The sequence below is a fragment of the Neolamprologus multifasciatus genome, chromosome 17, assembly GCF_963576455.1.
Source record: "Neolamprologus multifasciatus chromosome 17, fNeoMul1.2, whole genome shotgun sequence".
Classification (NCBI taxonomy): Eukaryota; Metazoa; Chordata; class Actinopteri; order Cichliformes; family Cichlidae; genus Neolamprologus; species Neolamprologus multifasciatus.
Genome location: NC_140455.1, coordinates 17,702,215 through 17,723,172, shown reverse-complemented (window position 1 = coordinate 17,723,172; position 20,958 = coordinate 17,702,215). Strand labels below are relative to the sequence as shown.

The window sequence follows — 20,958 nt, the reverse complement described above, 5'->3', positions numbered from 1 at the left end:
AAGCATCTGGAGCCTCATTACGTGCGGCCAAACCAGGAGTTGTTCCAAGGTGGGCATTCCAAACAAAATTTGTTCCCCCTGCATAGCGAGCATTAGTTGGGCACAGAATGTGGATCCAGTTTAATTTTCTCCACCTCCATTACAGACAATTAGACGTGGAAGCAGAGATGTTTTAGTTTTGTGAAAAAGTGAAAAATGAGTATCGTTACATTACCATTTGAGGGTTACAACAGAAAATTATTTATTGTGGTATCGGACAGTATTATGAAACCATTTTGTGGTTTGAAAAGAAAAAAAAAAACTACGCAAAACACTTTTTTTCATACTTGTGTTATGTTTTGTATAGAAATTACACAAAATTCAGTCTCTTGATAAAAGATGAGTGTCGTGAGAAGCCGTGTTTGCATTTATTTGAACTGCTTTCCAATCTGGATGTCAATTTATGTTAAGCTTTAAGTATAAAAGGGTCCATTCCACAACCTGTTTTACTTACTTATTACTTTAAATACTTAGATTTAAAGTTCTGCTATAAGTGTAAATAAAAGGTTCAGTATTGCTGAACTGCAAAATAATTTGGGTGCAGTGTATTTTTTGCATACAAGTATAAAGGAATAGCTTTAGTGTTTTGTTTTTTTAACATTTTAGTATGATCCAATAAAAGCACTAGATGTTACAGTCCCAGATAATGCATTGCTTCAAATGGAGATGAATGAAGGGTATCGTACCATCTCTACACAAGACATGGCTAGACACTGAAGGAGGTAAAACATAATCAGCAAGGAACTGAATAACCTAACAAATCACTCCGAGAACCTAAACTTAGAATATTATTTTAACCCTAAAACACATCCCAATAGAGACTGAAGAGTAACATATACAGAACAACCATAACTGATACAAAACCAAGGAATACCAATCATGCACAAAAACACATGGACACTGGGTCACCAGACCCAGAACCAACTGGCCTGTCTGCAGTTCAAACCTTTCACCAACTCTTGAGAAGCTTGCATGAGTTGCTGAATGCCTCCCAAAATTTCCACAGCAAAAAAAAAAATTATGAACATTTAGAACTACAGTCTCAGCAGCAATACCAACCAAAGACCCCTTATAAGAAGAGCATGCCCATACAACCTCTTTGAAGTCCCTACAATCTCCTCAACATCTTTACAACCCCTTCAACAACCCAATTTGTTTAAGACTCCTACAGCTATTTTAAGGACCCTTTTAACTTTTCCAAGACTCATTCAGCCTCCTCAGCAAAAAGAACAAAGACTCAAAGAAAACATTAATGGGCCTTTACAGCATCATCTCCCACCTAAAATTTCAACCAGACCAAAATACAACTTTTTCTACGTTAAATCACCATCACATTTTCGTAAAATAATAATTCTTCTTCTTTCTGCTGCTTTCTTTAGGGGTCATCTGCCTCCATCTCACCCTACTGGTAACATACCATTATTGTAGGGTCTTTGCCTTACAATATAAAGCTACTACTGTCACTCCTCAATCTGTCCTCTTCTCTTTCTTATTAATCATCTTCCATCTTCTCAGCACAGTCTCTTCACTCCTTAAATTTTCTTCTCCATCCTTAATCACTCTAACCTGCTGCACATCCTTTCCAGCTCACTCTGCTGAGCCAATAGATACAATTCCTTTTCTCCTTCTTCAGTGTCCATCCTAACACACAGCTCACTAAGCCTTTTCCTTTGCCTCCTCTCTCTTTGCTGGACGCCTGCTTCCTCTGTCATTTCCTCTTCATTTGAATGCATTTGGATATTTTTTGCTTCCGTCGCTGTCAACCACACTTTCAGATCTACTCATGTGAGCCTCTTTGAACAGATTGCATGAATCAGCGCTCTGTTTCATTCACAAACCTGCCGACAACCTGCGCCTGCGCCCAACACACATACACGCACACTTCTCCAAGCTCCGCCCCTCCCGCGGAGCGAGACGAAGACCCGGTGGTGAATGAGTAACACTCATTGAGGGGAGCGACAGACAGCAGCTATCTGTTCGTCTTTCTGCCGGTGTTGTTCGGAGCCGCGGGGACAGGTAAGACCGTCTCTGCTCACCTAACAGTCCCAGACTTGACCTCAAACGCGTTCACGCTCTGTGTTACTTCTCTTTTAGACAGCACTTTCACGGGTGTGATGTTTACAACTAACAGTACCTTCAGAATTTGACTAGAATGTATTTTTAAACATATTAACATTTTAAATTGTTTATTTCTTACTTGTTTTGTTGTTATTGTTTTCACAAAAATATTTTTTAAAATATTTGTTTCTCTTATGTTTATTAGATTAATAAGGAAATTTATAAAATGTATAAATTGCAGTTTAACTTCACTGTGTCTCGCTAATCATATGATAATATGCATTATTATTATTGTTATTATTATTATTATTATTATTATTATTATTATTATTATTATTATTATTAATAATAATAATAATAATAATAATAATAGAAATTTGCTCCCTGATATTGTCTTATTAACTGTTTTATTTGGTAGGTTTCAGTGTTTTGTTGCATTTAAACTCAAACATTAATTCAACCAAAAATCTTCAAATGGCACAACTTAGTCAACAAGAAATATACAGAGTAATCTAATGTAATCCTACAAAGCGTCTCCTCACTGGATTAATGATCTACTGAGATAAAACATTACTGGTTTAACTAGTTGTGTACATGAAGACTTACCTGCTTCTTTCTCTTGAGATTGAGAATTAATACTGAACAGTGATGTGATGCTAACAAAATCCCTTAAAATTCAGGATGTTGGAGACCTTTATTTTTAAGCAAAGACTTTATAAGTGGGAGGTATGGCTCTCGAGGAACAGGAGGATTATGCAGCAGCAAAGCTGTTTTTTTCTTCTGGAAGTACAACGTCCAAGAAGAAAAAATTTCAAAAGCAAATTTTTTGGCAAAGTCAGCTAATTTTTAATGCAGTTTTTAATCAAACCGTATTATGATTATATACATGCATTTTTATGTGGAGGTAACTGAAATTACAGTTAATTTACAGAAAGCTTAAACTTAATTGCCCAGAGACATTTAAAGGTGGTGAGACTTGTTTCAAGAAGGACTCTGTGCATGAACATCATTGATTATCTGTTTATGTAGAGTTATAAAAACTTATAAAAATGAGTAGAATGTCAGTGAAGATGTTTAAATTATTTCATTGACTTTAAAAATATTTTTGTTTCCCTCCACAGGTCTTACTGCAGTGATGTTATCACTCCTCCTCTTCCTCCTCCCTCCCTTCTTCCTCTTCACACCCGCCTGGACATTGGAGTTTCGATATCACAACAACCATGAGATTGAGCAGTACCTCAAGCAGGTCAGCACCTCGAATCCCGACATCACACACCTGTACAGCATCGGCCAGTCTTCAAAAGGTAACCCTGCTCCTGGCGCTTCCTGTCCCACCTGTAATTCTGAGACTTAGTTGGGAGTTGAAATGACAAAAGGTGTGAAATGACAACTTGTGATGATCACAATAACAAGATTTCCTGGGCGGATGTGTTCCTCGTGAAGACTTCCCACACAGCATGTGTTTAGCTTTTTTTTTTATTAAAGTAATTTTGTTTTGATAGCCATTATCAGATATGGTAAAAAAAAAGAATAAAGGAGGTTATTGTTCCTGCGCCAATGTCTTGGGGCTTTTTTGAGATCAGGAGCTCTTATTTAAGGGATATCCACCCAGCAGCAGCTCAGTGAAAGAATCTAAAAAGATAATTTTGCCAAATGTGTAAACAGTGTTGAGGTTTGAGGCTGAGGCAGCTGCTGCTGTAAGCCGGTGCTGCAGAAATGAACTGAATCTGGTTAAAAAGTGAACCGTTTCAGCTTTCTCAGCTCGACTGACAGACCGGGATGTTTTATTTCTGCTTGTTCTCTTCATGATTCAGTTTGTCAAGATCAAGAAATGCTTCTAACTTTCTCTATATTTCATTGCATCTGATATACAAAACTGCATACATTAATGTCTTGCATTAATGACTTGCACAACCACACATGGAGTCCTTTTGCACTACTTCCAAACACTTTGCACCTGTCCTCTACTGTGTGCCTTTTACGGAGCCCCACAAGGGACAGTTGGAGAAAAAAAATGAAGATGAAGTTTTGCAAGATCTCGCAAAAGTAACTCAGGAGCAAGATCCCGGCCGCATCCTTTGAAGGACATGGCCCACGTAGACCGCGAAGGCCAGGTCCTCCGAAGACCGACAAGGCTGGAAGTGCGAGGCTGTGAAATGGGACGGTCTAGCCTTCAGATTTGCGTCACCAGCTGTGTCAGTTATCTGCTCCTTGCTATCTAAAATATAACAGGACACTGGAGTAAATTCTCTACCATCTCACACTTCTGTTTAATCAGTTTTCTGTTTGACGTTTATTTAGCTGTGTGAAAACTATAACTTTAATCTCAGCCAAACTGTTTTACTGAGGAACAAATAAAAAACTGAAAAAAGCCAAACAATAACATTTTTAAGTTGCCTAAGTGACTTATATATCATAATCTGAGTAGCGAAAGGTTGCAGGGGTTTTGAAAATGGTGAGCTGGAAGTCCACTGTTCTCGCCGGCTTTAGTAAGCCTTGAAGCCCCGGCTAGCTATCGAGCTAGTGGGTAACAGACATCTCCAAAAACATTGGAGCACTTTTGCAAATATGTGATGTCTTGATAAATCAAGCAGATATTTGAAGTTTACACACCTACATTTTCAAATATCTTGAAAGTTTATTTTGTGACCCAGAAAGAGTAATATTAAAACTACGGAGCTGCCCCCAATTGTTGGTAACTGGAATTGGATGGGCCGCGCTATGAATTCTGGGATAGGTTGGGCCACAAAAGAAATACTCGACCCATCCTTCAAATTCGGGGAAATGAACCGCATTTGGAGCAGACTTTGAATTGGGACAGCCTTCATCGCCTGGCTGTGACGTAATCGGCCTTCAAATGCGGCCTCCGAAGGATGCAGCCTGGGGATTGGGACATAGCTCCCGAGTTACTTTTGTGAGATCTCGCAACATCTTTTGCAGGATTTCACCAAATTAACTCTGGATCTTGCAAAAGTTTTGCGGAAAAGTTCATCTTAATTTTTTTTCCTCCAATGTCCCTTGCGGGGCTCCGTAGCCTTTTGTTTTGTATATATTTCTCCTGTTTATTATTAATTGCTTCTTATCCTCCTGTCTGTGAAACATGCATCATAAATGAATATCGCTGGCTGGCTTTATATTTCTAAAAGTATGAGCAAAATCAGTCTGTGTGAAGCTGGCCACTGTCTAATCACAGTCATCTGCATTTGAACATTTGAAACCTGACTACTTTAAATCTTCATCTACTAAACTTTCACTTCTGAAGCAAATTCAGGATTTTTTACATTCTGAGATGAGACATTAGGTCATAATGGGACTTCCTACTTTCCAAATATTAGAAGACAACCTTTCACAATCCTGCAACACAACACCCTCTTAACAATTTTCTCTTGTGTGCGTATCATATATTGTGCTGTGCAAGTCTTGGACTTGCTGCTAAAAAGCCAGACTTGCTCTAAAGCACACAGGTCAAACTCCAGTCCTCGAGGGCCAGTGTCCTTAAATTTTAACATGTGTCCCTGCTGCAACACCCCTGAATAAAATTAGTAGGTCATTAGCAAGTCTATAGATCTTGACTGCATGCTGAGGTGGCAGTTTAGCCATTTGATTTGTGTTACAGCTAGTGATGTGTCCTGTGTGTCGAAGCGTCGAATCGTGTGTCGGGTAATCTCGGGGGCGTTTCTGTGAAGCGCGTATCGAGGCTTGCTTTGATTACGTATGCAGTGACGTTCGAGGCCTCGCGGGCAGTCCGTACCACGTGACTGATTCAGGGACTGGTTCACCGGTTCGCGCCAGATTCGAAATAAAATGGGCAGAAAAACACAGCTGATTTCCCATCACACTGTGTTGTGGAATTGGATTACGTACGTGTTACATGGTTACTTGAGCATTTCTTCTTCGATGGAACCAGGAAGGAAGAGATTTTTTATTTCATTTTATCTCTCCTAATGAAGTATGCACACAGTAATAAATATCACAAATGATAAGCACCATAATATAAATAAACAACACTACAGATCCTATAATCTGATTTCTGTCTTTTAGTTTATTAAAAAGTGAAGCGCCAAATACTAGTTTGTGTCATTATCCAGATGCACATAAGCATGATTACACAGGTACTAGCGGGTTTTGATTATCGATTAAAATCGATTCTAGCTTGGATAACGTGATATCGATTCATTAAAATCCTGAATCGATTTTTAATATAAATATTACTACATTTCAACCACCACCAAACAGCTAAAACAGTAAATGAGAGCAGGTACACCGATTCTGCACAAAGACGTAAACACTAAGCGCTGACGCATCACAATCAGTGAGATGTCGCCTTTCTCACCAGACAGCACGGTCGGGGCTGAAAGCCGACAGCTCACTGATTCTAATCTAAGGCATCTGCTGTGATGCTTACACATTAGATAAAGTCTCGAAAGTGTCAGCTTTCTTTTTATAGTTATAAAAATATGCAAATGTACTGATCTATGATCTGAATTATACTATTGACTGACTGTCTGAGGCTAACAGTTACACAATCATACCAAAACTCTGTCCTGATAGTTTCCACGTTCTCTTTTGTATCACACATACTGAGACAATATTCGGGATAAATAACCAAGAAAACAATTTACTTATTCAGTTTAGAGGTTTACACATCATTATAATCACAGAGCCCGCTTCACTTTAATTGTCCACTTGATGGCGCAGTAGAGCAAATGAATCATCACAATGCTTCGAATCATGAGTCGACCAATTGGGTGGAAAGCTTCAGTTCATCATGAGGCTTCATCTCACCATCACTAGTTACAGCAGCTCATGAGTGAATTAACATGTTGCAACAACAGTACTTTTAGAAGTACAAATTTCTTACATTTACTTACATTTATTTGAGTAGGGTTACAGGTTGCCACCTCAGCATGCAGTCAAGTTCTATAGCACAGGGGTGGGCAATTCCAGGCCCCGAGGGCCGGTGTCCTGCAGGTTTTAGATCTCACCTTGGGTCAACACACCTGAATCACATGATTAGTTCGTTACCAGCCTCTGGAGAACTTCAGGACATGTTGAGGAGCTAATTTAGCCATTTAAATCAGCTGTGTTGGTTCAAGGACACATCTAAAACTTGCAGGGACACCGGCCCTTGAGGCCTGGATTTGCCCACCCCTGTTCTATAGAGTCTTGCTAATGACCTACTAATTTTATTCAGGTGATCTGCAGCAGGGACATGTGAGTATGTACAGAGGAGGTCAGGAGTAGAGATCCAACAGTGTGAGTCTACAGCCATCTGTACAAAACAATGGACACTCTGTGTGACTCAGTTTGGGGCTTCATTTCAACCAGTGATGTTGATCTTCTCAAAATTAATGAAATTATAAATGCAGTACCACCAGATTTTGATCCAGCTTTCAATACCATCTGGAGAGCATCTGATTGCCAGCACCTTCCTTTTTCAGCAGGACAAGTATCCCAGACCACGATTTGTGCAATTCTTATTGGTTTGGAAAAAGAAAATGACAATTTCATCCATTTAACATTAAATGTCTGACAAAAAGTGAGTAACAATGAATTCCGTTTGTGGCGACTGCAGGAAATACAGTACAGCAGATACAGGGTGGGCCATTTATATGGATACACCGTAATAAAATGGGAATGGTTGGTGATATTAAAGTCCTGTTTGTGGCACATTAGTATATGTGAGTTTCTCACATATACTGTGAGAAAGGCTGTCCCAAGTTTCTCTTTGTTCACAGCCATTGACATGTCGAAGAGGTTAGAGAGAGAGAGGAGCGGATCGAAATTGTGTTGATATCTGGTGAATTGCAGCAGATTTCAATACAAGACACCCTATGTTGAACAAAGAGAAACTTGTAAATAACTCATGAAAGAATAAAGTTAAACCAAGCACACCATTGTTTTTCTTGTGACATTACCAATAAGTTTGATGTGTCACATGGCCCTCTTCCTATTGAAAAAACAAAAGTTGTATCCAAGATGACCGACTTCTAAATGGCCACCATGGTCACCACCCATCTTGAGGAGTTTGTCCCCTCACATATACTAATGTGCCACAAACAGGACTTTAATATCACCAACCATTCCCATTTTATTACGGTGTATCCATATAAATGGCCCACCCTGTAGATTTAGGTGATCATAAAGCTTTGAAACGCAACCTGTTCTTAGACCGATTCCCTTACATGTAGACGCCACAATAGGAATGATGGATAATTGATGAAGCATCGGGCAGCCGCCTCTATACCCACCACCAATGACTGACTGACCTGGCTCTATCTGTTGGTGGATCGCATGACTGGACAGTAAATAGTTTCTCATTTAATCCCAGACTGCTTAATCTGACACACACACAGAGGTAATCTGAGCTAATCTGGGACACCAGCTGGCCTCCGTCCAGCCCGAGTGTGTTTATGCATTTTTCAGTCTCATCTTGTCTTTGTGCAACGAGTCAGTTTTTCCCTCAGGCTGCTGCTCTGATGACTGAGTCACACTTTGCCGTGATTTACGTGAGTGTGTGTTCCTGGCTTGTTGAAACTTGTAGTTTCATTCATTGAGTAACCAGTAGTACTGACAGTACAGTTACAGAAGTGTGTGTGGGTGGGTGTGTGTGCCTGTGAGGAAACTGACTAACTGACAGAGTTAAAATTTAAACCTCAAAACTGCAGGCTGCCAAACCAAAGCACAGAGTTCAAAGACACTGAAAGAGCAAAGAGGAATTGAAGCCTTTGATTAAAAATATTAACTTATTTTAGTTTCTTCTAATACAACAGATAAAGATAATTTATTGACCTTTAGTTTACTGCAAACATTAAAAAAGTTTTACGTAAAACACGTGAAAGATGCATTGATATGATTCTTTCTAACCAGCAGGGGGCGACTCCTCTGGTTTCAAAACAAGAAAAAAACATATATATATTTTGAAACATGAGAAAATGAGCCCGATTCTCACTTCCTCATATCCCATTATGAGCCTCAGGCTACGTCCACATGTACCCGGGTATTTTTGAAAACTCAGGTTTTTCTATGCGTTTGCACCTTTCGTCCACACGTAAACGGCGTTTTCGGTCACTGAAAACGGAGATTTTTAAAAACGCCTGCCCGGGTGGATATATTTCGAATTTCCCACCCAGGCTTCTAGACTTCTGATTGGCCAACATTTCTACACGGTTAGGAATATATCACCACCTGTTGCTTTGGCATGTTCCTAGCAGCGTTTTCCTTCATTTCTGCGTTTACGTGTGGACAGGATTATTTTTTAAAACGAAAACGGAAAATCTCCGTTTTCAAAAATACCCGTGTACATGTGGACGTAGCTTCAGTTTCATGCTTTCTAACAAATCACAACCCTCATTTTGTAAATTTTGTCTCCATATAAGGTCGAATGTGTGATAAAGCAGAGTGCTGTTTGGTATGGACACGTGGTGATGGACAAGCTGAACATTTAGTGTTCCTCCTCCCTTCAACGTATCTGAAACTGAACTTAAAGTAAAATGGTATTCCAGATGTTTCCAGAAATAAAATGGAAGTGAACAGGGGAATAAATGCGCAGCTGCAGTTTCTCTAGTTCCCATAGACTCTTAAAATGAACAACTTTACAGCAGAAATAATCAAGCTTATAGCCTGATATAAAAATTGTTAAAATATAAAAAACTGGACTGAAAGTCAGTGAAACAAATCTGGTGGAGTGATAATTAACTTTCTACTGTTTACTTAACTGGACTGTGGACCTTGTCATTTTTAATACATAACTGTACCATTAATAATATAAAGAAATAAGGAGTGGACTTTTACACAGTAGTGCATACTAATCTGAAGGCTCCAGAATTTGTTAAGGACACAGGGAGGGCCCTGCAAGGATGGATTCTGGTGGCTTATCATCAAACTGACCTCCGAAGACAACAGATAGCAGTAATTCACAGGATGCAGGCAGAAAAGCATCATGGGATACTTATGTTGACAGAACAGAGTCACTGGATGTGAAGAGAGAGATCACTTTTACGTTCACATGTTTTGAATTGCTGCTTACTTTCTTAGTACTGAATGTTGACCATATTGAATATTGTAATTCATTTTTCTCCTCAGTCAGTCTGTCAGCTGTGAACGCTCACAGCAAATTTAGAGAAGCAGGACATTCAGAGTTTTATTTGTTTTGTTGTTTTTATTGTTGGTTTCTGTCATATTTTGTGTGTACTTGCTTTTATTGCACGTTATCACTCTTAAGTGTGAAAAGCTTTGCTGTAACGAATATTTTTGTGCATGCTGGTGTGCGTTTCTTAGCATTCTTAACTAACCCAGGTGACAATAAACCGTTACCTAATTACACATTTTTATCTCCCAGTGCACATCATGTTCAATTAAGCAGATGTGAGCAGCACAAACTGTAACTCTTAGCTTTCTCCTGAAGGCTCTGTTTGCTCTGCGTGTCTCTCAGGTCAGCAGCTGTGGGTGTTGGCTTTGGGTGTCAGTCCTCACCAGCACACAGTTGGCATCCCAGAGTTCAAATATGTGGGTAACATGCATGGAAATGAGGTAAGACAGTACACACACACACACACACACACACACACACGCACACACACACAGAAGAGTGCCACTCCCTTTTAACAGGAAGCAGGACTAAAGGAGGACAAAAGAGATCAACAAAAGCCATTCAGAGTCCAGAGCCCGTGGATTACTTTGTGTGTGGACAACAGAGTGTGTGATGACCTGCATAATTCTCAGATAGAAATGGACAGTGTGCTAAATCAACCGAATCAAGAAACACTAATCTCAGGTTCTTTGTATACTTAGGCAGGTCAGTTAGTAACTGGGAATACCTGTAATGGAAAAAAATGTCTCTCATTATATGTATATGAATGGTTATTGTACATCTGAATGAAGCTCATAGTATAGAGAACATAAGGATTTGACAGTTAGTTGACTTTGAATGCCTCACTCATCCGTTTTATAACAGAAATGGATTGGAGGTGTGGCTTCTGTCTGTCACGCCATGTAACACACATGATCTGAAAGATGGCATTTTCAAGTTTTTGAAGATTTGCTCATTTAGGATGTGGCCAAAACCCAACTCCACCCTTAGTCGGCGTCTCAATAACCTGGTGGATGTTTAGAGGAAAACAACCCTATATGATGCTTCACTTCTTCTGACCACAAAACAAGCATGAACAACCTCCTTTTAACCACATCACAAAGCAACACTGATAATTACAACTGTATGCACAGGTGGATTGATTACACCAAACTCGGATCAGGAGAGAGTGAAGTGTAGCAAACAGCATCTAAGCTAATCACAGCACAGCATCCCTCAGGTGATTCAGTCTAGCAACAACCTAAACAGGGAAACAGCATTATGCAGGATTTTTGGTCACACAGCTCTTTGAGCACAGACAGAAGTGGTTTAAGGAAACTTTAATATAATATTTTATATTTCTTTAAAAGTTTCTTATTAAACCCAGCAAACACTTTGACATTGACCTGGTAGTCTTTTTTGACATCTAGTCACGATCAAGGAATGGTTCAAAATGAAAATTGTGCCATGATGTGAAGGAGTCACTTTTATGATCATCCAGTGATGTCACTCTTTGGCTAATCAGTGGTGTGGATTCTGTTGACATCACATCTTTGGCCCGACTCAGCTCACTTGGAACCCCGGTAGTGCTAAAACAGTACCTAATACCAGATTCTACCACCTAAAAACTGAGAAGAGTTGACGCTGTTTTTTTTGTTTTTGTTTTTTTTAATCAATTTTAAATCATGCTTTTTATTTGTTTTTGTTTTTAATGTCTCTGTAAAGCACTTTGAATCACCTTGTTGTTGAATTGTGAAATAAACTTGCCTTGCTGCGCCCATGTAGAAGTGTACAGATGAAAAGCTCAGCAGGGCACTGAGACCTTTAATCTGTGCAGTTCTGCAGATAAAAAAAAATTACAGTTGACTTTTTATTTTATTTGCTTCTTCGCAAGAGTACACAGATAATTCAGTTAGCTTGTATTCTCATTGACAGTATGCGGTATTTGAGTGTTTGACCTTTGAGAGACATTTTTACAAACTAAAACACCTTATCTGCATTTTTAACCTGACAATTCTCAGATTTTGTGCAAAGGTTTCTAACTTTTGTTCTTAGAGGAAACTGATTTGCTTGATCTGCAGTGTTACACAGCAGATTCAGCCAGAGTTAGGTCATCAGTGTGATGAAATCTGTGGCACCACTAATCAACAAATAGACAAGCTCTGTTTATTCCAGTCAGAACAAGTTTTGTTCTGAACTTGTTCTGACTAAACAGAACACAGAAGACATTCAAACTGTTAACACAAAGGTTATTCTAATAACACAATGTAATCACAACCATTATTTAATAGTCTAATAATTCCATTGGGATGAGACAAATTGAGTCTGCACGAATGTCCTTAAAAAACAGACTAAAACCTTTGACCAGTGTCAGGTTGCCATGGTAACAGTGGACAGCTGATCACACTGCAAATGTGTGTGAAAGTCAATGGAAGTGTCCTTAAATAGACACGTTACGCCTGGACACACACGCACAAACAGAACCAGTAGAGTATGTCGGCTCAGAGGAATACGGCCCCATACATACACATGGAAACAGCAGGGTGGCGAATGGGAACGCTGAAAAGGTGTCGTGTAGCGTGAACTGTCTGTGAGTACTCAGGAGTTTCTGACTAGAGTATATTTCCTGTGACACATGCTTTCTGCCATAGCTTCTACTGATTAACATTGAGAAACTCTGACTTGCTTGATCAGGCAGACAGAGAAATTTTATTGTATCTTCATTTTATCGCATCTTTATTTTCCCCACACTGACGTCCAGCTAATTTCTGTATCACATAGCACAGGGGCAGGTTGAAGCATTCTGAAAATGAAACATATTTATTATTACATATTTAGTGTATTTGATGCAAAATGTGTACAAAAACAACAACAACAAAAACACGTTATAGAGCTAAAAGGAAAAGCACGGGAGGAGAAAATTATATTAAAAGTGTAAATATGAAGTTATTTAAAAGCAACCACAGATTAGCAACAACCCAACATTTTACATTGTGTCATCATTTATTCAACAAAACTAAACTACAATGCAGAATCAGTGTGTGAGAAACAAATTACACCCTGCACCTTGTTGAGACGCTTTTAGCAATAATAAGTGCTGACTGCTGTGGGTCTCACACTGACTCTAGAATACTTTGCTATACGAGTTTACGGTCCACTCAATGACTGTAAGGTGCCCAAATCATCCCCACACTACCGTGCTGAGAACTGGTATGAGGTGTTTTGCTTCCTCGGGTGCTTTGCATCATGGACAAAGATTTCCACTTAGAAGTGTTGCAGTTTGTCCTGATGTGTTTTTCCACACCAAAGCCGTGCTTTCATGTTTGTTTTAGAGAGAAGAGGCTTTCTTCTGCAACCCTTCCAAACAAAACATACTTGCTCAGTTTGTTTCTAACTTGTGTTGTCATGAACTTTAGCCTTTAGAATCTGAGGTGGAGCTCTTGGAGTTTGTTGCAGTATCTCTGAGCGTTGCACTGTCTGATCTCTGAGGTGTAGAATGATAGACTTAAGGACCAGATGACTGTTTTTATTAACCGAGGGCTTAAAGTGAAAGAGGGTGTACTTTCTTTTTCACGTCCTATTTATTTTAAGCTGCGCTATAAGTTGGAAACAGTTGTTTAGTAAAGTTTGCAGTGCAGGAAGCAAAGAACATCCATCGTATATCCACCGAATGACAGAAACTCTGAGTGAGCGAGCAAGAGGTCGGAGGATGTTTCTGTCATCGGTGCTCAGATGTGCAAAATACAAACAGCCATCATGGCATGGCAGAATCATGTCAGCAGCAGGAATGCAGTCTTGCGTGTTAGAAATGTTTAGTAACACTAAATCAAACAGAGAACTTTCAGCGGCTTTAAACTTTGCCTGAAGGACAATAATAAAAATTTAAACAGGAGGCACTTCCTCCTTTCACACATGTTAATGTGTGAAAGGAGGAAGTGCCTCGTACTCAGAGTCTGTTGCACTGACCTTTCTTTGGATTCACTTGGAAGCCTGTTTGTTATTTTAATTCTATTTTTTGACTCTTTTAATGACAATATCTGTTGTATCGTAAATGACTCAACAGGTTTTGCACAGATGTTCATGTTCCCCAGGGGATAGATCCTGATTTTAAAGTGAAAGTATTTTCCTACAGTGTCACTGAGAGTTCACGTTTCTCTCCTCAAATGTGATTTCTACTCTTGGATTGATTTCTGTGTGATTTTGGACATTTCTGTTTCCTGAAGGATGAATCCTGATGAATTTGCCTCAGGTGTTCATGTTCCCCTTGTCTTCCAGGGAAGCTCAGCTGCAAGTTGTAGACAAACACTGAGGTTCACCTCAGCTTCACTCAACATTAGGTCACATAAACACAGCTGGACGGCTTTAATCTTGTTATCTAAACTTGTTGGAGGAATTGTTCAGTGACACATGGACTGTATGGGTGGCAAACACCACCATATGTTTTGGTTTCATCCAGTAATGGCTGCTAGATTTGAAGATATCAGTAATTAGATTGGACCTACCTTTGACTTTTTTAAGTATATACTTACTTGAGATATTTTCCTTTACATTTACCTAGTTCAGTAAATCACTGCCCTTATTTCCCATTTTTCTAAACTGCAGAGATATGGGGGGTGGGGGGGGGGGGCAGAGTTTCAAATAATGAGGTCAGTGTGTGTAAGCCAAAAGCTCAAGCCTCACACTGCTTCATTTCAGATGTTTTTTCTACTCGTGGATCTGGATGATGTCATAGGGAGAGAATAAAACTTCAAGGGGCGTTCATTTAAACACAGCCTATTTAAGACAGAATGTGAAGGGAACTGTGAAACATGCAAAACTGCTCAAGTGAAGCCCAAGAAACACAATCTAGAGTAGATCCGCTGTCAACTGCCGATATCACCTGTGCCCACAGAGAGGGATGAAGGGAAGCCGAAATCTGTTCCTCTAATGACTATTTGAGGGTCTAGCAGAGAGTCAGTTCCAATATTAAATTCAATTTTATTTATATAGCACTGAACAACAACAATACAACAACAATTGTTTCAGGGCACTTTGTATTGTCAGGAAAAGATCGTACAATAATACAAAGAAAAAAGAGACAACCCCAACAATCAAAGCAAGCGCTTTGGCGATGGTGAGAAGGAAAAACTCCTCCAGCAAAACCAGACTCAGGGAGGGTGGCCATCTGCCGCGACTGCTTGGGGGTGACTGGATGAATAAACTTCGATGTTAAAATGCCCTTATTTACAGCAGACAAGTTTATACCCTGCTGAATACAAACTTGTTTTGTCCTCTATCGCATCATCTTTATAGGGAATTTTTTAAAAACTCTTCCATTTGGTTGTTCAGTTCAGTTCAGTTTTATTTATATAGCACCAACAGTTGCTGTTCGAGGCGTGGCTGCTCACAGCTGCAGGGCGTCCTCTCCTCTCTGTGGAGACTGACCTGGGCCTCCTGAGTGCTTGAATCAGCAGCTGCTATGTGATGGTTTCTGCTTTCTGACTTTTTAGCGCCATTTAGCACAGAAGGAAGAGCAGCAAAGAGCAGCTCGTCCAAGGCCAATTATCCCCGAGTTAGTGTTGCCGTAGAGACTGATAAGGAACATGTTGATTGTACAAAACACAGTAAAGCCAGAGCTAACAGTAGCTGACTTGAATCTCGAATTTCTTCAACCATGAAAAAAGTGTTGGTGGATGAAATTGCCCACACTGAAAACTGGCTCCACGCCGACCCTGATGAAGGAACAGTTGCTTAACCTAACAGAGCGTGTTAGTGATGTTCGGTTGATATAAAGTAAAAAGATAAATCACAGTATAAAATAAAAATAAAAATGTGTGTTTTTGTGTGATGGCAACAGAAACAAAAGATGGAGGGAGTTTGATGAAGGAAAGCAATATGATGGCCGGAGGCAGCGCTAGTCCTGACGTGTGTGTCTGTGTGTGTGTGTGATGTGGTTTTGGATACACACCTTTCCCACCCTTCTGTCATTCCCACTCCCAAGGCTCTCATTCATTCACAAAGATGTTTTTCTTCCTCCTCCCTATGCTGTCTTCATCGTCCAATAAGCCGCCTGTATCCGGAAAAAATGCCTCATCCTGACTCGTCCCTGGATTGCATTTCAATTCCTTGCTGACTCACGACATCACTTCCTCCCCCGCTGTTTTCTTCAGGCAGGAACATGCAAGGTCAACACACAGAAAACAAAGAATGGTGGAGTGAAATTAAATGTTAAACTAACTGTTAGCCCAATAAAGTGAAAGCAATGCATTGTAAAGTTTATGAAAAATAAACCACTCTAAATAAAAAAATAAATAACTAAAGCTGTTAAACAATGAAAATAAACATTTCTTCACGTTAAAGAAATTTATATAATTATTGAAGAGCTAACAACTGAAAATAACTTACTGTGTCTGCCTGTACTTTCATGTGATACCAGTTTATACCAAAAGATGTTGTGTTGAGTCGATGTAGCCTTTATTTAACCAGGAAAAACATCAAAAGCACATTGTTACTCATTATGGTGGAAATATCAAAAATTCAACTAGAGCAGCACTCTACCTGGTAAAAGTGTTAAACATCTTAGTTCAGCTCTGCAGAGTAAAATTACTTAAAGTACTAAAGAAGCAGATTCAGAATACCTTCATCTGAGCCATAGCCAAGAATTTAAAAGCTAACCTGAGTGAAAGACATGCAGTGTGCACGGTACTCCATTTCCTTAAAGTCAAAGAATATTTCATATTGAAATAATTTATTTAAGTGACAATCCACTTACTAAACCGATGGCAAACAATCTGAGATGTCATAAGAAACAAAAGCTCAGTTTTAGTAAATATGTCAGTTATCCACATTAACTGAGTCTGTTGTCACTATACTGAAAGCACATTTACAAATTTGCAACTAAACTTAATGTCCTCATCTGGAAATACTTAAACTTTCCACACATATCACTAAAGAAAAGCTGAACTGATTGGAATATTTATTGACTTCACTGCAGTTTTCACTGCAAACTTTGCAAACCATCCATTAAGCCAAAATGGACCCTGGACAGCCGTAAACTTGGCGTTCATAATAAACTGGGCTGGAGCCACAACACTGATGCTCTTTACAGGAAGGGTCAGAGCAGACTCTACCTGCTGAGGCGGCTGAGGTCATTTGAAGTACAGGGAGTGCTTTTAAAGACCTTCTATGACTCTGTGGTGGCATCCGTCATTTTTTACAGTGTTGTATGTTGGAGCAGCAGTTTATCGACAGCTGAGAGGAAGAGGTTGGATAAACTCATTAAGAAGGCCAGCTCTGTTCTGGGATTCACGCTGGATCCAGTGCAGGTGGTGGGAAACAGAAGGACTCTGGCCAAAATAGCATCTCTGATTGATAGAGTCTCCCACCCCGTGCATGTAAATGTTGCTGAGCTGCAGATCTCCTTCAGTGACAGACTGCTGCATGCTCGATGCATGAAGGAGCGTTTCCGCAGGTCCTTCCTCCCTGCAGCTGTCAGACTGTACAATCAAAACTGCTCCCAACAAACATAGATGTTTACATCAGTGCTGTAACAACTTCTACTGTTATAACTTGCATATTACTTTTCTCAGTTTATCTATGCACTAACTTATTGGAAGTTACATGTCTACTTTTTAATGCACAGGTACAATACACAATCTTCACTTTTCTAATTATTCTAAATATTCTTAACTATTTAAACATCCTTCAGTATCCTGCTCTGTTTGCACACTACAACCTGGGTTTGCTACTTATCTGTGCTCTATTTTTAATAACTGTACAGTACTCTGCTTTGGTAACTATTGTCCATGATGAAAATGTATGTAAAAATTGTGTTTCTGTTCTGTTTGTATATGTGTGTTTTTGCTGCCGATACAACCAAATTTTCCCTTGTGGGACAATTAAAGGATTATTCTATTATATTATATTCTATTCCATTAATTAACCCATTCAGATAGTCAGATTAACCCTGGAAACATCATCTTTTCTACTCTTTTTCATATGTAGTCATGTGTTAGTCAAAGGTTAGTCTCAGTGGAGTATTTAGGAGGACTGACCTTGACGGGTGTTTTAGCTCTACGATAAGCCATGGGAATGGCCCAGCTGCATGTGGGAGGTGAATAACTTAATGTCTTTCGTTATGGTGGAAAGACATTATGTTATATTGGCGGAAGTGGAAGTGATTACTTCACAGTTGGCTGACCATACCTGCACTAACATCTGTTTACCCATTTTCCTAAATATGAATGTTGCATAATGCATAATCTAAACTTTGTGCTGTTCACTTATGACTTATGTGTGAGGACAAGCCGTAAATTCCATCACAACATTTGTTTTTACCTAAATTTCTTTCTGCGTGTTTGTGTTCCTGTGCTTTCAGGTTCTTGGGCGAGTGCTGCTCCTTCAGCTAATAGATGAGCTGGTGCGCAGTTACCGTAGCAACGAAACATGGTCCTTGCGGTTGCTGAACAGCACACGCATCCACATCCTGCCGACGATGAATCCAGACGGCTTTGATGTAGCAGACAAGGACTGCTACAACAGCCAGGGAAGGTAACGCAAACAGCTTTACCTCTGTTTTAAATTTCAAGAGACCTGCTGCACACCCTGTGCTCATCAGCAGCTGGTAAAACATTAAGACGGCAAACAGACGTTTCCTGACTGGGAGGTGGAGACCAAAAACAGAACTAAAAGAGAGATTGAACACTGTTGATTGTGTTGCTCTCTGTGTGCAGTGTGTATTTTTAGCTAATGGTGAACTCAAAGGCATGAACTAACCTCTTAAGTGAAACAGTAGGAAGTGAAATTGTACAAGAGAATAAATGAGCCGTTGTTGAGGACTCAGAGCTTTATTTGCTGCATGCTCATGCAATATGCATGACTCCCTCCTGAGGGACATATCTGCTTCTGTAGCTGCTAAATGCTCTGCTGTGTTCACCTGCTCGTCTTTGATGTAGCCTGCTGTTGGCTGCTCAGCAGGTCACGTACGGTGGCTTTTTAGAGCCTCGACAACTGAAAGCCACTGCCTGCTGCGGGAAAAACATTGCTGCTGGCTAAAAGCATTGCTGGACAAAGTATGCAGATCCTCTTCTGTAATTAAAGTACTGACAGCACGCTAGAAAGGGCTTAGATTAAGAAATATCACTGAAGTAAGAAAAAATAAAGTTTAATATTAAAAATTTTAGAATTTTACTAGACAGTAAAATTAATGCCACATAAATAAAAATAACTGCACCCAAAATTATGTCAGATATATTAAAATGGATTTCAGATTTTAAAAGGCACAGCTTGCACTTGTTTTTACTGCACAAAACAAAATGAATATGTAGGAAATATAAAACTATCCCCTGTAAAGTAAAGGCTGCACAGCGACTGAGCTGGCCTCTGTAAATGCATCTTCTGTCACTGTGATTCTGGGAAGCTGTAACAACATATCTTGAAAGGCAGTCTGTTTTTATATGCACTTCCACAGCCGGGAGTCGTCTCATCCACAGACACATGGAGACATTCTAAGTCTGGTATCAACAGATCTGCAGTTACAGTTTTCTTCCTCAATCAGCAGCGGAGCATTGAGTGCAGGAACACCACCTGTCAGCACGATGTGCACTGTGTTTCAGGACATCCTGTTGTTTTCCTGCACCGTCTCCAGTTGATTAGGTTTGTAGTACAAATGAATAATGCCAAACTCAAATAGCCCGTGACTATGGTGACTTATGAGAGGCTGTCTTATTTCATATTTTTAGAGGCAAAGCTACAAATGTATGCAGCATTTAATAACAATAATAACAACAACAATAATAAGTAGTATTAAAAGTTTACGTTCCTCAAATTTGTGAGGAACGTGCTTAAGGGCAGTACTTGACTTAAACCACTTAGTTACAGCTGACTGGCTGTAAAGTTCCTTGGATTAGTGAAGCTACGCACCATCAGCAGCCCTCTTCACGGGATCCACTGTTAGCATAAACACATTGATACCAAAACATGAACGCTGGAAAATATTTCTCACACTTTAACGTTTGCAAAGAATAATTTTGTGTGTGTGTGTGTGTGTGTGTGTGTGTGTGTGTGTGTGTGCGTGTGTCTGTGTGTGTGAGTGAGAGAGAGAGTGAGCGAGTGAGATTAAATGCCAAATTGACACACAGACATAATCTTGCAGTCACAGCTTGTTTGTTTTGTAAAGCCTAAGCTACATTGCTGCACCCAAAATACTTTGATTGGCAAGAGAAACACATACACACACACTGTAGATCTAGATCACACACATGCCCACACAATTATACTCTGTAAGCATCTAATTATGACTGTTTCATCGTCTTCGTATATTCTGTTTACAGTAGACTCATGTCTGCAGCAAATGCTTGTGGGAACAGTCTCATTATGTGGACTTGCCTCCCATATAGGTTTAGTCCGTGTGTGTGTGTGTGTGTGTGTGTGTGTGTGTGTGTGTGTGTGTGTGTGTGTGTGTGTGTGGTCTCTTTGGGGTCACTGCTTTCCAAACCTTATAAGGAAACATTTCACTTAAGCACATGAAAGTGAGTGAGATGACAAATGAGATGGTGAAGTCTTGTTTTAATATGCTGGCACTAATTCCTACAGAAAGAAGATTTGGGTCGTCCCATTGGATGGATTAATTTTCTTCTAGAGTTCAGGTAGATGAGGGAAAAAGTTCACTTTTGAGATTTCAAAGAAGAATTGGATCATTATTTGGAGATAAGACACTCAGAGCAGGCCTTTTATGATAAAAGGTACATATTTTTACTCTTGGACTTCACTACAGCGGCTTTACATGATTGACAGATCAAAATAATCCTTAT

At 39.6% G+C, this 20,958-nt stretch overlaps 1 protein-coding gene across 2 annotated transcripts in view; it reads left to right on the top strand.

Moving 5' to 3' along the window:
- Window positions 1-1,931: 1,931 nt before the first annotated feature.
- cpm (carboxypeptidase M) overlaps window positions 1,932-20,958 on the top strand; it is a 28,222-nt gene continuing 9,195 nt past the window's right edge. For both annotated transcript variants that reach the window (XM_085138158.1, XM_085138157.1), the window contains exons 1-4: window positions 1,932-2,055; window positions 3,219-3,401; window positions 10,532-10,629; window positions 18,525-18,697. In XM_085138158.1, the coding sequence (XP_084994284.1) occupies window positions 3,233-3,401; window positions 10,532-10,629; window positions 18,525-18,697 (440 nt within the window). In that variant the 5' untranslated portion in view covers window positions 1,932-2,055; window positions 3,219-3,232. The remainder of the gene's footprint in view (window positions 2,056-3,218; window positions 3,402-10,531; window positions 10,630-18,524; window positions 18,698-20,958) is intronic.